At 40.4% G+C, this 18267-nt stretch overlaps 1 protein-coding gene across 2 annotated transcripts in view; it reads left to right on the plus strand.

Moving 5' to 3' along the window:
• Window positions 1-18267, plus strand: part of VPS13C (vacuolar protein sorting 13 homolog C) — a 212683-nt gene that overhangs the window by 101933 nt on the left and 92483 nt on the right. For both annotated transcript variants that reach the window (XM_069980827.1, XM_069980821.1), the window contains 9 exons: window positions 135-214; window positions 369-428; window positions 2087-2237; window positions 3840-3956; window positions 5616-5719; window positions 7789-7956; window positions 14446-14750; window positions 16443-16590; window positions 17298-17394. In XM_069980827.1, coding sequence (XP_069836928.1) covers window positions 135-214; window positions 369-428; window positions 2087-2237; window positions 3840-3956; window positions 5616-5719; window positions 7789-7956; window positions 14446-14750; window positions 16443-16590; window positions 17298-17394 — 1230 coding nt within the window. The remainder of the gene's footprint in view (window positions 1-134; window positions 215-368; window positions 429-2086; window positions 2238-3839; window positions 3957-5615; window positions 5720-7788; window positions 7957-14445; window positions 14751-16442; window positions 16591-17297; window positions 17395-18267) is intronic.

The following is an 18267-nucleotide window of genomic DNA, read 5'->3' on the forward strand; positions in this document are numbered from 1 at the left end:
CAAAATAATGAGACAGAGTGCATTGTTCTGTCTTTATTTTGCAATGTTCAGCTTTCAGCCTGAGCCAGCGAAGGATTTTAAGTGAGAAAGTGTATTGCTGAAAGGCCTCTCTGTTTTGTCTCTCAATATTACAGGCCTCCTCAAACAGCCTCTTCATTTAATCAGCTCTTCTGATAAGCAAGGTTTGGACCTATTAAAAGTAGAATATATTAAGGTAAGGGCTGCAGACATATTACCTAAAACCATAACCTATGTCCCTTTTGTGATACATTGATGACTGCTTTCTGTTCAATGTCAAGTAATAATTTGTAGAGTTATATTATAACAACATTGTGTATCATTTGCCATTTACTCTTCTTTTATTTTAGGCTAACAAAGAAAGCCCTAGTTTTCAAACTACCTTTGAGAACACAGAACAAACACTTAAGGTAAAGTGATGATCATTTCAGTTGTATGAAAAGAATCTATCAATTCATGTCTTCTTATATTTAAGGCATGTCCAGGGAATCCCTAAAAAAGTCAGTGCTGACCTATTTATCGCAAAAATATGTGAAAGGTGAAACAAAGAGACGAGTTAGGTTGGATTCATTATGGTGACATGTCTTTTTTCTTTTCGTTTTTCTTTCTGTGTATTCAGAAGATTACATATACATTAAATCAGGCTTTTATTATTCATGCATTTTAGTTGACTAGTTCCTATAAATAAAATCTGTAGCTTGCTTCTCAGCTTTGCTATGTAGAGTGGGATTGGATAAAGAAATGGATTTTATCATTTAAAGGGGTAGTGCGGCGGTAAAAAATTATTGACAGAATAACACACATTACAAAGTTATACAACTTTGTAATGTATGTTATGTCTGTGAATGGCCCCCTTCCTCGTGTCCCACCACCCCCACCAGTGTACCCGGAAGTGTGGTGCGCTATACATACCTGTCACGTGCCGACTCGTCTCCGATCTTCAGTCTGCGATGTCGTCTTCGGACAGACGGGTCGAATCCCTCCGAGCGTCCTGAGTGCCGGCTGCCCTCTGCCGCGTCATCAGCTGCTCAGCCGCGATTGGCTGAGCATAACTGTGCTCAGCCAATCGCGGCTGAGCATCTGATGACGCTGAAGAGGACGGCCGGCACTCAGGACGCCCGGAGGGATTCGGCCCGGCCGTCCGAAGACTGCATCGCAGACTGAAGATCGGAGACGAGTCGGCACGTGACAGGTATGTATAGCGCACCACACTTCCGGGTACACTGGTGGGGGTGGTGGGACACGAGGAAGGGGGCCATTCACAGACATAACATACATTACAAAGTTGTATAACTTTGTAATGTGTGTTATTCTGTCAATAATTCTTTACCGCCGCACTACCCCTTTAAGATAAAAGAATAGATAAATCTGGTTAGCAACACTATACACAAATATAAGACTCTAAATAAAGCTTCCCTCTCACTCCTTGGGGAGGGGGCTTGACGCTGCAAAAACCAATATAATTTTGCAGTCAACTCTTTGCTTTGTCATAAAGCACAAATGTACTGTCTATGCAGACCATACAGAAAGTTAGTTATTGTGTGTTTCCAATGCCATGTTCATACACCGTCTGTTGTTTGATGATCTCCAAGTGCTCGAATTTAGGTTTCCAAGTCCACCATGACACGTCAGAAAATATTGCAAACACCTGGAATACAACTGGGGCAGCAGGGGAAGCATGCCTGGGTGCATCTAACACGCCAAAGTCGCAGCATTATGCCACTATCACAGCCTGTCTGCAGTGCACACAAAGCTTCTGTAAGCTGTATACAGGTGCCAGAAGAAGCGACAAGAGTCTTTGACAGACTTCAAAGGCAGTCTGCTGATAAACCGATTGCTTAACTGAAGAAACATTTCCCTTCATTTGTACCGTAAATTTGCTCATTTCTAATTACAATGTTTGTTTCCAGTGTAAAAAGAATATACGTAATGGTTTTATGTGCCTCTAAATAATTCTGGAATACGCTGACTTCCATTTTCCATAGCATATTCGTAGTTATGACTGATGCTTTTCCATAAATTCTGGTTACTAGTAAGATGTGTATAAACAACCCCTCGTTTCCACCAGGTGGCCTTTTCATCTATGGACCTCCTGCTCCACTCTCAGGCCCTGCTGTCTGCTATCAGCTTCATAACAGCAGCCGTCCCCAGCATCACTGATAAGGCAGAGGTTGCCTCTGTACAGAAGCAGCAGGACAAAGGGACTTTTGTTAAGAAAGGTAAAACCCAAGATAAATATTGGTTGACTGCGTAAATCTGCTTATATTGTGATGGGGCGTATAAACCTTATCACACTGCCTCCTACTCCTGAAGACCCACTTACTAACGCATGAAATGCTTTCATAGATAATACTTATGTTGCCCAAGAAGCAAACAACGTAATAAATTTGGTTTAATAAAGATTATCGGCTAGTTTGGCATACGTGCCCTTTTATTGCAATATGCAATTGAAAGAGGTTTTAGTGTGCGATCATTCATTTTCAGGTGTATCTAGCTTATAACTAGCAGGTTCTAAGTGAACCAAAACGAAACTTATATTTTGTATGTTTTAAGGTAAATTCACTTGTGGCGAGATAGTTGTGGATTTTATATACCTATTTGACACAAGTAAAATTTGCAGTGGATTACTGTAATAAGCATGTGTGCCAATAAAGGGAATGCCCATACACATGCAGTGAAAGTAATGTATACTTTATTAACACCCAAAAACCCTGTACATACTAAAGTTTTTAAAAAACAATCACAATGCACAAGCTTTACATAGCAGTTGTAATATAAAAACTGCCTTCAATGAACGGGTCTTATGAAATATACAGACCTAAACGACCTACAAAAATTGAAAAGATAGACATTTAAAATGCTATACATCAAGAATTTAGTGCAACATCAAAAGGGTAATTTAGATCTATATGTTCCATGGGACTTGTTTCTCTGAAGTAGTTTATGTTCCAGCACTCACTGCCATGTAATGCTTGTAGAGGGTGAAATGTGTTTTTTTTTTTTTTAAACAGCTGGTGTCAGAAAGTTACATAGAAATATGAATTACGTTCATTTTAAATCTCAAGCCTTGCAGTATTTATCAGCTGCTATATGCCCTGCCATGTATCTCCTAGCCCTAACAGCTGTCTAACAGTGTCAGCCGTTTGGAACATGAATTGCAACAAATTTACTTTAATTAATGTTGGTGCCTATCTAGTTCTTTGCACATTTGTAGCAAGTTTTGCACAAGTTCTTTGCACATTTGTAGTAACCCTGTTGATGAGATTTTGCAAATCTATTCCACATTCTGCCGACTTTTTCCACATAGAAATTGACCTACGACACACATTTTGAAATCTGCAGTATGTCAATATTTCTTGCAAACTTTCACTGCAGGTTTCACCACTGAAGATGTTTCACACTGTTGCTGCAGATTTGTGACATAAGATATGCCACTGTTAAGGCCCTATTCCACTAACAGATCTGACGACAGATTATCTGCCAAAGATTTGAAGCCAAACCCAGGAACAGACTATAATCAGAGAGCAGGTCATAAAGGAAAGACTGGATTTCTCCTCTTTTCAAATCCACTCCTGGGTTTGGCTTCAAATCTTTGGCAGAAAATCTGTCTTCAGATCTGTTGGTGGAATAGGGCCTTTAGACTTGGCTTTATTCTTTCAGATCAGTAGTTGTAATATATAATGGATTCTACTGGGCATGGCTAAATCTCATATCCATGAATCTTTCTTTAACATCTGTATAGGCGGATGAGAAATGCTTATGACGCAGGTTATTTAAACAAATTTAGATTTTCCTTTTAATTTTTTTATTTCTTTTTCAAGCAACAAAAGCCTCCAAAGATAAGGACTTCATTGCCTTCAAACTGTTTGCTAAGCTGGATTCTTTCAGTATGAATATGTGGGATGAGAACAATCATATCGCTGAAATTAAAATATTGGGTATGTTGGCAGTTTTTTTTGTGAGCAGTGGTAAAAAAAAAAAACAAAAAACAGACTTCTTTCTTAACTTAAAGTGACACTGTCACCCCCTTTGTGCATTCTGACATCTCTACACAGGTGTAAAGGGTAAATTTAGCGTTTTTCATACCTTATTTCATATCATACGTCATGGTGCTTGTTTAAAGAGAACCAATCACCTAAATGTAACTGTCCCTATTATGAAAGTATATCTCTCCCTAAGTCTATTCATGAAGATACAGACTGCATTTGCAGTCTGTATCTTTATACTTTACCTGATCCTCTGTTCCCTGGCTGTTCCGGTGGGCGCCGCCATCTTGATGACGTCACTTGCGTTCCAGCGGTGCGTTCCAGCGTGACGTCATCAAGATTGCGCCGCCGCCGGAACAGCCAGGGAACAGAGAATCGGGTAAAGTATAAAGATACAGACTGCAAAGGCAGTCTGTATCTTCATAGATAGACTTCATGAAGATACAGACTGTATTTGCAGTCTGTATCTTTATACTTTACCTATCCTCTGCTTCAGTGCCGCACGGCCGGGCGCCGCCATCTTGATTACGGGCCTTGCGTTCCACCGCTGGAACGCAAGTGACGTAATCAAGATGGCGGCGCCGGCCTTGCTGCACCGAAGAAGAGGATAGGTAAAGTAAGATGTCAGAATGCACAAAAGGAGGTGACAGTGTCACTTTAATATGTTTATATTCATAATAATAACTTCCGGCCAATTCATTTTGTCACTATTATAAGGTGGTCATACACCTTCACTAACTGACAGCCGAATGATTGTCCAGCCGTCCGTAATTTCTTTTGTCTGGCCCCTGTCCTCCCCATACACAGAGAACACAGGAATGCTCAGCCGTGGCAAATGTTTCTATGGTGAGAGGAGGGGCTAGCTTGTTGCCTGCAGCTTATCTCTCTGAGAACAAAGGGATCAGGCAAGAATATTCATCATGCTCAACCTCTATCTCCACCGATCACATCGGTCAGTGGACGATGCTTTTGCAGGAAAATGATACAATAAGACTTACTATGAAATGATAAACTAAAGGCCCTATTACATGGAATGATTATCGCTCAAAAATCTTCCAAAATGATCGATTGCTTTTGATCATGGTTAGGTGTAGTAGGATAAAGCAAGCTCACACACGAAATTGTTAGATTCTTGCTGTCAAAGAATTATCATTGGTCTTTTGCTGATAATTCACCAATCTGTTTGTGTAATAAGAAATGTTTTGGTCGAGAAAAAAACCAACCACTTTATCTTGTGCAAATGAGCAAGTTCTATGCAAGTCATACATTTTGTAGAAGCCTTCCTCATTTTAAATAGCTGTTTAGTTAAGCAGGTTGAAATACTGCCTGTTACATTTACTTAACTAAAATCAATTTTCTCATATTATTTGTTAATGTTTCTATGATCTTACTAATGGCTTTTAATGGCTTTTTATATAGGTGAGTCACAAAAAAGCATAAATCTAGCAGTAGATGTCTTTTCATTATCGTCTTTCAATAAGTTTGGCAGCTAATGCTGGTAAATATAGCAGCAAAACTGTTATTCCCATCACCTAATTCTGTGGATTATTTGTACCATTTATAATCATAGTTCCTTGCCTTTTTTAAATTGAACAAATCTCCTATTTACAGGCCTAGACTCCTCCGTTTTCCTGGAATCAAGCCAGATAGAAGTGTTTGCCAGGTTGAAGGATATTGTTGTCAATGACGTCAATCCAAAAACAGTTCATAAAAAGGTGAATATATTATTGGAGCAATGCGTATGTTACTTCTGTTTCCTTTTCTCTTTTAGGAAAAAGAATATCAGCAGGTTTGTGTGTAGGGACCTGCTGATAGTTCCCAGTAGCCACCGAAGTCTTTTTACTGGTGCCGGTCTTCTCAGTGTCTCAAGTGCCTCTGTTTTGAGCTGTTTGAGCATTGGGTGTGTTTCTCGGCCTGCCCGCCGCCTCCACCATTCATGCCTCCTCGTGCATATACCAGCCTGCCTTCTTATGTATATGCATAAGTAGGCGTGACTAGTGGATACAGCGGGTGGGCCAATTGTAGCTTTGAGGGGCCAAGAAACCCCCAGTGCTCCTAATTAGTGTATTTGTATTGCATTAATTATCCTCAAAATGGCGGCACTTGAGAAGATCGGCGCCGGTAAGAAGACTTTTTTGCGTACCTACGCAAGAACCTGCTTGATAGTTCCTCTTTAAAACAACATACTACATTTGACATGAGGTAGAGGAATCATTTGTGAGAGTCCATTCACACGTCTAGAATTTGCTGCAGGTGTGATTCTGTGTTTAATTATTTAGTTACATTGATTTATGCAGCTTTAAAGAGTCACTGTCGTATTTTTTTTTTTTTGCAGAAATCAATAGTCCAGGCGATTTTAAGAAACTTTGTAATTGGGTTTATTAGCCAAATCTGCCATTATCTGCATGTAAAAAGCCTTTTCCCAGGTCCCCCCCTCCTTCCTCTTTTCCATCCACTGCAAAAAATCTGAAAATTGTGACTTGTTGCATGAGTCACACTCTGTCCGTTCCTATAGAGAGGGGAGGGGGGAGGAGGGAGGAGGGAGTTAGCCGGCAGCAGAAAGCAGATAACAGAGGATTACAGGCACAGAGCTGGGTGACAGATGTAATCTGAGCTCACACAGGTCAGTGGTGACTATCCCAGGAGATAACGGGTGAGGGATTTGTAGAGTAAGGGTGGTATTACACGGGCCGAGCAGGGCCCGATAATACCTGTAAACGAACAGCGATCTACTAGATCGTTGCTCGTTTACTGGGCCTATTACACGGCCCGATAATCGTTTGACAAGAGCTGCAAGGACATCGTTACCGATGTCCTTGCAGCCCTTGCTAAACTGGCATACATTACCCATCCACGTTCCAGGGCTGCTCCTGCCGTCCGCTTCTCCTGCCGTCCGCTTCTCCCGGGGTCCCGTGCGCGCTCTAGCTTTACAGCGCCTGTCAGCTGGTAGGCCGCTTAGCCAATCACAGGCCGGGACCGCCGCGGCCTGTGATTGGCTGAGCGGCCTATCAGCTGACAGGCCTCTGTGAAGCTAGAGCGCGGGACCCCGGGAGAAGCGGACGGCAGGAGCAGCCCTGGAACGTGGATGGGTAATGTATATCGTTAGTCGCCGTCCACGCACCGCTATTACACGCAGCGGTGCGCGGTCGGCGCCCGACGAAAAAAGGGTCTAACCTATATCAACGATCAGCCGATGATCGCTGTTAGCGGCTGATCGTTGCATTTATTACACGGAGCAATAATCGGCCGAATCGGGCCAATTCGGCCGATTATCGTTCCGTGTAATAGTAACTCTTTGTTGTCCTGTTTTGGTCTTTTCTTTAGCTCTCTCCATAAGAGAACAATGAAGACAGGGGGGAGAGCTTCAAACTGCTTTTTCATGATAAAAATGCATTTTTTGGCTAATAAACCTAATTACAAAGTTTCTTAAAATCGCTTGGACTATTGATTTCTGGAAAAAAAAAATTCACGACAGTGACACTTTAAGTCTGCAGCAGATCCTGTACATGTTAGTGAGCTTCTAAGCAAGCATTTCACATTAAATGTGATCTGCCACTGTTCTAATCTGTGCCAAAAGAATGATAGGAGCGGAACTGACCCTGCTTTGTCATTCTTGGGTGAAGGTGAGTATACTATGTTTAGTCTTTTTACATTGCCCCTGTCCCTGAAGCAATTTTTTGTTTTCCCCAGATAATTCCTTCAAAGCTGAACAATTGTATTATTTGGTTAGTCATATTTGCACTGATCTCCATATTGAGTGCAACATTATGTTTTTTTCCTTTAGGCTGTATGCATTATGGAAGATGAAGTGTTCAACTTCAATTTGACACTCTATCCAGATGCTACACAAGGGGATTCCTACAAAGATGTGTCCAAGGTGGATGGAAAGGTGTCCCTGAGAGTTGGCTGCATTAGGATAGTTTTCCTGAACAAATTCCTTGCATCCCTTATGGTGAGTATTTTACCTAAATAAAAAAAGTTTTTGAGATTGTTCCTTTGACTTTAAAGTTGATCTCTCAGCAGAATATGGTGACCTATGTAAGAGCAGCATATTACAGCTGTTAGTCCATTCTTCTAGTAATAGGTCTGCTTTTTCTAAGAAGAGTACTCCTCTTGCCCCAGTTCGGTAACTGGCAGGCTGCTATGTATGTCCATATATACAGCAGCCTGTTCAGATGTGCTATAATTTTAGTTGAATGCACTTCTTTAGAATACTTATGAATTGCAAAGCTCAATCGACCAAACAGCCAGTCTTTGATTTAATATCTGGCTCTATTAATAAAGCTGTCACGGAATCATACAATTTATAGATAAAACAATCAGTACAATTTAGCTTGTAAGCATTTCATTCATATATCTGTAAGTACATTATAACAAGAGCTGTATAAAGCATTGTTTTAGTTCTGTATTGCATTGTGGCTGTCAACATAAAGCCCCTATTACATGGGGCGAAGGAGAGCAACGATGCCGAGCGATGTCAGGGCTCACTTGCTTCTCTTTCCTCGCTCGCTGGTGGCACTACTACATGTCTCTGCAGCAAATGGGTGAATGCAAGGGGGGGGTGGGGGCGGGGAGCTGCCCGGGTGATCGCTGGCAGGGGTCTGAATCTCAGCACTTGAAGTTGCTGCTGTCACTTGATTCGTATGATGCTGCAGGATCTTGCACTAAAACTACAAGTAGTATGGCAATTTTTAGGTATGAACTGTCAGAAGAGGTATACACAAGCACATCACCCTTTTCAAATAACTAATCAGCAGAGATGCCAGTGGTCAGATAGATAGGTTATCAATTTTTTAAAGCTTGTATAACCTGTTTAAACTAGAACTTTTCCGTATTTATGTTTTGTAATTTTTTTGGAAGACGTTGAGTTGTCTGTGCTATTTCTGTATAATTTATTTCATACTTTATTTTTATTTCCGACACCTTTTTCACTATAGTCATTATATGTTTATATTTCATTAGATTTGTAACGTGATAAATGTATTAACACTGGGTACTTAAATATGGGCTTCAATAACAATCAATAAAGGATACATTGGTGTGGTCATCATTCAACATAGTCATAGCTAGAAAAGGTGTTTACACAAAAAAACATGCATGTGAATCGTTACGAAACCTTAGCCTAGAAGAGGTGATACACGTGGAGTGTTCTTCCATGCATTGGGACCCACACTATTACTTTACTTTTGTGCCATAGTTGGATTGCTAGATGTGGCCACGATTTCAAACATACGTGTTGTAGGGGCATTAAGGCTTAGAGGTTATTGTCCGGTGAGTGGGGTAGTAGGTTGAAGTGGTTTAATTATTTTTAATTGTGTTCATAATTTTTTTTTTTTTTAGTGGCTTTCTTTAAATTTGTGTTTTTTCTTGGTAACAATAAAATTACTCTATCTTTTTTAATGGATTGAAGGTGCTTTACTTATAGTATACAGCTTTTTCTTCTTTTGTTGTGGTCATATGTTTTATGTATACTTTACTGCACTAGTTTGTGGTGGGTTGACCAACCAAGTCCCTTCATCAAAATAATTTTATGGAATAAGGTAGAGGAGTCGTGGATGGAGGGCTGGTGTGGTTGTACAGAAAGTGAATACTGTACATGCTTTAGCAGCCATTACCAAGAAATGTAGCAAGGAGTTCTTGTAGGTTTTGAGGGGGAATCTTGCAGTGATAAAGGAGGAAGAGATCTGGTCCCATTTTGACAGAACGTTCAGTGAATGACCTAATCACTGCAGTGACTTCTAACCCAAAAAATTAAACCGGGGGTAAGATCAGAATCATGAACAGGGTGCCATCACTCTCTCCAGCAGCCACAGCCCGCACAGCTCTAGGATTCGGGTTGTGACATCACCATGTTATCCAGGAAGTGAAGCCTTGATGCAGTAATAAGTTCAGGGTAGAAAACACTTCATGTGCATTTCCTGTAGTAAGTGTATATTGGTGATTCGTATAACTTTTGGGGGGCAATACAATACTGTAATAAAAATTTTCGCTGGACTTTCAAACATATTCTTCCATAGCATAGAGCCTGGGAGAGTTAGGTGAGCATCTTTGGCTAGCTATATTGGAGGCATTTAGCATTTGTCATCGGTACAAAAAAACAAGCAAATTAAACACAGAACTGGATGAACAGAATTCCTTACTTTATATACCCGTTTGGTAAAAGACAACTCAAGAACCTGAATCTGCTGGTCATATTTGTGGTTTTCTGTGCCTACAAGCAAGGAAAACAATGTGCGTTCATGTGATAACCAATTAATATTGGACACAAGCACTTAAACAATTTGGCATTCTACTGGTGGCTGGTCCTTTAATGTAGTGATTCATTATGAGCAAATAAGTCCTAGCGTCTCTGCTGATGATTTTCCATGAGATTGCCTCCTACACTGTTACTTTTATTTATCTTTTACATTTAGGTTTGATAAGTAAGCTTTCAATCTAATGTTTGTTTTCTTACTTATTCTATGATTCCATAAATGTTTTTTTTTACTTTTAAATAGGAGTTCATTATGATTTGCTACATGGCTGCTATAGTGTGTACATTTATGTCAAAGGGGGGGGGGGGGGGGCTTTATTCCTGTTTTACTATATGTGTTCAGAGGTTTTTCCTTGCGGAACATGGTACCTTTTATCGCTCTCCTGCAATGATACTGTTTTTTAAAGGTGGCTGCTATTGAGTAAAGATAGCAGCTATTTTCTGTTAATCTGAAAATGTTACCTCGTGATAAAGCTGCCTATAAATTAACTCTGGTTGACACTTGTTCCGCTGAAAGGAAACCATGAGATAAGGTTAATATAATTGCGGCATTGACTGTTCATGTGTAAGTCCATATCCTAAATTAAAAGGTTCTTTTCTGCATACAATAATTTTGGCATAAGTACTACAATATCAAATGCTCGGAGGGCAGTCAAGAAGTTAAAATCATGAATGTTATTCAAAGGCAAAGCACTTAACTCTACTCTTTAGGTACCCTGTAAGCCAATGTCTGACCCATATAAGAGCCTTAAAGGGGTGGTCCGGGATGATTTTTTAACTCCTAGCTGCACCAGGATGTTACGAATGTCCTGGTGCCACTAGGGGGGTTCAGAAGGGGCTCACGTGGCGACCCTGCTTTGAACTCCTGCAATCCCCTGTGCTATATGCAGACCAGGACCACGGCCATTAGTGGGCACGGTCCGATCGCTGTGCCCGCTAATTAAGTATTTAAATGCAGCTTTCAAAGTTGACAGCTGCCTCTAAATGCTTGCTGTCCACCTTTCCTGGTGGTCTAGTGGCAGGATCCCCACATCTGCTCCTCGCCTAATAAATGTCAGAATCACCCCCTTTCCCCATTTTATAAATAAATAATAAATAAATAAACATGTTTGGTATCTCCGTGTGCGTAATCGCCTGAACTATTAAATTCACATTCACGATTTTGCACGGTAAACTGCGTAAGCGCCCAAAAATTCCAAAGTGCAAAATTGTGCATTTTTGTTTGCATCAAATCTAGAAAAATTATAATAAAAGCGATCAAAAAGTCAACCAAGGTACCGATAGAAAGTACAGATCATGGCACAAAAAACTACACCTCAACCAGCCCCATAGACCAAAGGATAAAAACGTTATAAGCATGGTAATAGAGCGTTTTTAAGGAACTTTTTTTTTTTTTTTTTAAAGGCTTTAATTTTTTAAAAGCCAGCAAATAAAATAAAAGTTATGCAATTTACATATCGTTTTAATCGTACTAGTTTGAGGAACATGTATAACAAGTTAGTTTTACCCTAGGGCGAACGGCGTAAAAACAAACCCCCCAAATAAACAAATTGCGTTGTGTTTTTTTCAGTTTCTCCACACATAATTTTTTTTCTGGTTTCACGGCATATTTTAGGCAAAAATTACGTCTGCCATTGCAAAGTCAAATTAGTGGTGCGGAAAATAAAGGCTCATCTGGGTCTCTAGGTGAAAAAATGCACGAGCTATGGCCTTATATAAACAAGGAGGAAAAAACGAAAGCGCAAAAACTGTCAGTTTCCCCTTAGGGTTAATTAGCCATGCTGCCAGGGCTGTGGGGGACATGATGGTAATGTATAATTACCTGTCCTACTCTGCTGCAGGTGCCAGTTGCCTGCTCTGCGCTGCTGAAGTGCGGCATGGCAGGTAATCTGAATACTAGCTAGTGGCAGTGTTAGGCCAGCCCATTGGTGGGCATTGACATCTGTACAGCTGTACAGTCGTCTTTAAGAGTGCCTTTAAGAGACATGCACAATTGATGGTACAACGCTGAAAGGATGCTTAGGAGTTCAGCATAGGCAGTGCCTTTAAGAGACATGCACAATTGATGGTACAACGCTGAAAGGATGCTTAGGAGTTCAGTGCAGGCAGTGCCTTTAAGAGACATGCACAATTGATGGTACAACGCTGAAAGGATGCTTAGGAGTTCAGTGCAGGCAGTGCCTTTAAGAGACATGCACAATTGATGGTACAACGCTGAAAGGATGCTTAGGAGTTCAGCGCAGGCAGTGCCTTTAAGAGACATGCACAATTGATGGTACAACGCTGAAAGGATGCTTGGGAGTTTAGCACAGGCAGTGACTCTAATATGCTTCCTGCACCAGTAAAAGAAACACTTTCATTGGCCGATCAGCTAGGTGTTGTTTTTTTTTAAATTTTTTTTACATGTTCCGCAGATCTGGAGCATTGTATGTTGGGTCTGGTCTCAAGTTACGATGGTCCAGAAAGTAACATTGTATGTTGAAAATATTGTATCTTGAGGCCATTGTAAGTTGAGGGATCACTGTATTGGCAAAGTGTTGGGCCCAACCACTGTATTGAGGGCACAGAGTGGGCAATACAGATGGGGAGTTTTTCAAGTGATGAAGATGGGCCATAAGAGAGGAGCCTAAAATGTTTCTGAGATTCTCCAACAGTGTGGTTGTGGAGAAGTATGGGGGTTGAAAGATAGGCCCCAGAATGGTTTCCTCTGGTGGCCCAACATACTTGAGTCCAACACTGCAGGTGCTCTGCACAAGTTGGTGTTGAGACACTCAGCTCAACTCTGGGGATCAGGTCGTTGAAGTAACTGTCCCACACCTTGCAAGTTTGGCGAACAAGCTCTATTCTGATTGATACGGCTGATTAATGGAATGCGCTGGGTATCTCTCCACACCTAACTAAGGAGAGGATGTGGAAATGCATCATGGGAGTGACCCTATGAGACACAGATTTTGTGTTGCTGGAGATTACAGCATGGAACACGCTAACCGGTTTCTTTTAAGTAAATATTACAGAAAAATGAATGATTCACATTAAATACATTTGTGAAAAGGTTTAGTTTGTTAAATTTAGTGGTTAAAAAAAACTCATATTGACCACAGTGCTGTTTCAGATGACTAAGAAACCTAAAGACTAAAGTGTGACTCATTTAGACCTCCTCTTTATCAGAGACACTAATGGTCCATTTACACAAAGCGATAATTCGCCCAATGGATTGTTTAACAATTTTTTGAAGCAACGATTTGGTTTTTATAACTATCAGCGTTTAGACGAATAAATAGTTCATTAGAAAATTATTTTGAAAAATCGTTATGGCGATCTTTTTTAAGATTGCTTAAACCCGTCACACATAGGGTCAATCGGTGAAAGACTGTTTACACGAAGCGAACTGCGAATTTTTAGCGAACTACCAACAACGATTTGAGAACATGCTGAAAGATCACAATTAACGATTTTCTCGCTCATCGCTTGATCGTTCCCTGTGTTTACACCTAACAATTAACGCTCAAATGCGATCGTTATTACAAAAATTCAAACGATAATCGTTCTGTGTAAACGCACCATAAGATAAAGGTACCATATATTTTAAACTGTTATAGGTATTTTGGGTTTGTCTTTGTGCACAGATGCAAAAGCTTTATTCCTAAATACACAGCAGTCAGTAAATAAATGTTTTTGCTTTTCACTGCAAAAAAGCATGCTCAGCTGTCAGACGGAAATGAGCATAATTGGTAAATTGTATTGAGATGAGTGTTGAGTAAAATGTAGCACATGCGTTGATTGTGTGCCGGGAATTTAGTGACCTTCTGGACTGGAGCTGTATAGCCTGCACTCAGCAAACACTTTAATAATGAATTAAGGGCCATGTGTTTGGCACACGCTTACCTCACTGGCGTTACATTTGTTCATACACTGAGAAATTGCCATTTGTTTCTCATTAGTGTAGACTAATTAGTCTGGAGGCTCCCAGACAGACAGTATACCTGACCGCTGACATGTAAGCAATGGAAGCTAAATATTAAGAAGGTCATTGCTCGAGATTTATTCTGATTTTTATAGTACCTTCAGGTGGTCACTGGGGATAAATATGACAAATTGTGTTAGTGTTTTTTTTTTTTTGTTAGTATTTGTACTAATTCCACTCGTACGAATTTGTCGTTAATGCTCCTAATTTCTGTTGTTTTTAAGGACTTTCTAAACAACTTTCAGATTGCCAAAGAAAAAGTGAGTTCAGCCACGGCACATGCAGCGCAACGTGCAGCCACTCGTGTAAAAGGATTGGCTGAGAGGAGTTTTCGACTGTTGATGGATATTCACCTTAAAGCTCCAGTCATAGTTATCCCCCAATCTTCGATATCGAATAATGCTATAGTAGCTGATCTGGGGTTGCTCAAAATTAGCAACGCATTTAGCCTCGTGTCTTCTGAATGCCTCCAAATCCCCCCTATTATAGACTGTATGACTATTAATCTCACCCAGTTCAAATTGTCAAGGTAAGTGGTCTCGCTTTCTGTAAGGATTGCTATGGGCACACTTATATCTATTTATGTAACCTATTTCATTTAATTTCTTAGACTTTGTTAAACTGTAGTTTGCCTAATGAGAACAGCTACTCGTGAGAGTGCCAAACAGTTTTTACATGTAGTCTTTTTCCGAGCATCCCTTACCCTAAATAATAGGAATATTTCAGTGTTGTAAGGGCAAGTTATTACTTACAGTGACACTGTCACCTCCTTTTTGCATTCTGACTTCTCTACACAGGGATAATGGGTAAATTTAGCGTTTTTCATACCTTATTTTATATCATACGTCATGGTGCTTGTTCAAGTAAAAAGTAATCTTTTATCAACTGCAGATTGTGTTAAGTGGGTGGCATTAGCACCACTTAGCCCCGCCCACAATGCCACAGTTGACCCCACCCCCTCGTCGGCCATTGAAACAGGCTGGCCTAAAGGTCTAGACCCCACCCCCTTTACGTCAGCCAACCAGTGGGCGTCAAGGGGGTGGGGGCAACGGTGCCGTTGTGGGCAGGGCTAAGTGGCGCTGATGCCGCAAGGCCTCACCCACTTAATACAATCTGCAGTTGATAAAAGGACACTTTTTACTTGAACAAGCACCATGACGTATGATATGAAATAAGGTATGAAAGACGCTAAATTTACCTTTTAAACCTGTGTAGAGATGTCAGTATGCACAAAGGGGGTGACAGTGTCACTTTAAGATCTAAGACAGATACAAGCAGCACCCAATACGCCGCATTCATTTCAATTGCAGTTTTCCCTAAAATGATAAGGCGGGAAGGAATCTTCTGCAATCACGCCTCTCGAAGTGTTATCGCAGTACAAAACTTGGAGCGTCACCGAAGGGCAGTCCGTATATTTCTCTGAGCTCTGACCTTCACTGGGTTGGACAACAGGCAGTGGGAAACGGGCAGGGGAGATGAGACGCCAATGTACCGTGCATGTGCGGTAGAGAAAAGACTTCAGAGCTCAGAGAAATATATGGACATATCCTCAGTGATGCTGCAGGTCTTGTACTGTGATCACGCCCCAAGAGTCGTGATTACAGATGATTCCTTCTCAACAACCGTGACTAGTTCTCAGGAAAAGACCGCTCCAATGCCTAGTTAAGGGTATTTAGCATAAGGTGCTGGAAATGTTTTAGTGGGTTAGCAGGCAGTGTCAACACACATGAACTATATGTTAGTACAGATTGAATTGAGCATTATTAGGCATCTATCTCCATTATAAATGAAAACCATAGAGTAGGGCTAGATGTGTCCAACAGACCCAATTAAATTATAATGGGCCCATCATTTTAAAAAGGCGCTGTCATTCCAACAAACCTTGCATAGATCAATAGTTCAAGCAAATATAAGAACTTTTGTAATATATCAAATAATAATGCTCAGCAACCGTTTTTGTTTACTGGTTACAAGCTTAGGGATCAGATAGGGCAGAAAACCCTACCATGTCATTTCTATGTAATAAAACTGCTTTAGATTGTGTTTACATGTACAGGATCTGCAACAGATCTGCAGCATATTTGATGCTGTGTTCAGTTATTTAAGTTTATTAAAATCTGCTGCAGATCTGCACCATCAAATCTGCTGCAGATTCTGTACGTGTGAACACACCCTTAATATGAATGGATGTGTAGAATCTTGTTTCACCTTGTTTTTGCAGAGAAGTTTTGCACACGGACTCCGCACAGTCAGACATACAGATCCTCCACCCTATCAATCTCTGTTTGTCTGTAAATCGCAACCTTGCAGCCACATGGTACCATGACATTCCTGTTTTGGAAGTAAAAGGACATCTAAATACTGTTGATGTAAGTAATTACATAGGGTTAACAAAAATAACATTTCTAAGATTATAGAACAAAATATACATTATATATTCCTTGACTCTCATAATGACTCCTGCTCACAGGAATAAAGCTGCTCCATACTTTACCTCTGTTTATGTACATTTTCATATGGAGGTGGCAGTGTGAAAGGCTAGCAAGCTGCATTTAGATTGCATTATAGTTAAAAGTAAATAACAATCTCTTCCTGTGTAAATGGGTGCTATCACTCAACATGTCTAAAATGTGATGTTTTAGGGAAGGTTGCAGGTATTTAGCTGTTAGTTAGTAAAATAGTTCCCCAATTTCAGATATCAGGCTGATGAGCGGATTGCAGAGGTAATGAAGCACTTCACTTTGTAGTGACTGTTTAATTCACTCATTTGTAGTGCTGACACTGTTAGATGTAAGGGCAAAAAGACACATGGTACAATTTTTGTTTTTCACACCAAACTCTTAGGAGATGAAGCATGTACTTTTTGCATGTTACCTTGTGCTGTTGGGAGTATGAATTAGTTGATAGCATAGTGAAAGTAAGACTACTTTTTTTTTTATGTGTTTAACTGCATTGCCTATATTGTAGTATTGTATTAGAAATATTGGTCTTTTCTGTGTTTTTTTTATATACATGTACAGAGGATGACTATTAATATATTGATCAGTTTAATAATAATTTTCCTTTTGTTTTTAAGATCTGGTTAAGTCAGGAGGATTTAAGTGTACTCTTTAATGTCTTGGTGGAAAATCTTGGTGAAGGTAGAGAAGTCTCTGCAGATACTGGGCAAGCTGGTATGTATATATGTGAGTTTAACCTAAACTCTGTGGGTAAAAACAGTGCAGGTATACTGTGGTGAACTGAGTGCAGGTGTCTAAGCAGCAGGAGCTGTAAATACGGCCCTAGCTGTAGTAATCTGCCAACATCTCACATGCCAATTGTACAAGAAAATTACAATACTGACTTTAAAGGAGAAGTCTGGCAAAAATTTTTAGTAAAGTATTGTATTGCCCCCCCCAAAAGTTATACAAATCACCAATATACACTTATTGCGGGAAATGCTTATAAAGTGCTTTTTTTCCCCTGCACTTACTACTGCATCAAAGCTTTACTTCCTGGATAACATGGTGACGTCACAACCCGACTCCCAGAGCTAAACATAGTAACATAGTAAATAAGGTTGAAAGAAGACAAGAGTCCATCAGGTTCAACCTAGGGAAACCCTACTGTGTTGATCCAGGGAAGGCAAAAACCCCCACGAGGCAGACGACAACCACCCCACCACAGGGAGAAAACTCCCCCTCCCCCCCGACTCCAATGGCAACCAGAACAATCCCTGGATCAACGTATCACCGGAAATCTAATGCCCATAACTTGTAATATTATATTGTTCAAGAAAAGCATCCAGGCCTCCCTTGAACTTATTTAATGAATCGGCCATGACAACATCATGTGGCAGAGAGTTCCACAGTCTTACTGCTCTTACAGTAAAGAACCCGCGTCGATGCTGATGATAAAATCTTCTTTACTCTAGACGTAGAGGATGCCCCCTTGTCATGGTTACAGACCTAGGAGTAAAAAGACCACTACAAAGATCTCTGTACTGTCCATTCATATATTTGTACATTGTGATCAGATCGCCCCTAAGACGTCTTTTTTCTAGCGTA

Source organism: Dendropsophus ebraccatus, chromosome 1 (assembly GCF_027789765.1).
Source record: "Dendropsophus ebraccatus isolate aDenEbr1 chromosome 1, aDenEbr1.pat, whole genome shotgun sequence".
Classification (NCBI taxonomy): domain Eukaryota; kingdom Metazoa; phylum Chordata; class Amphibia; order Anura; family Hylidae; genus Dendropsophus; species Dendropsophus ebraccatus.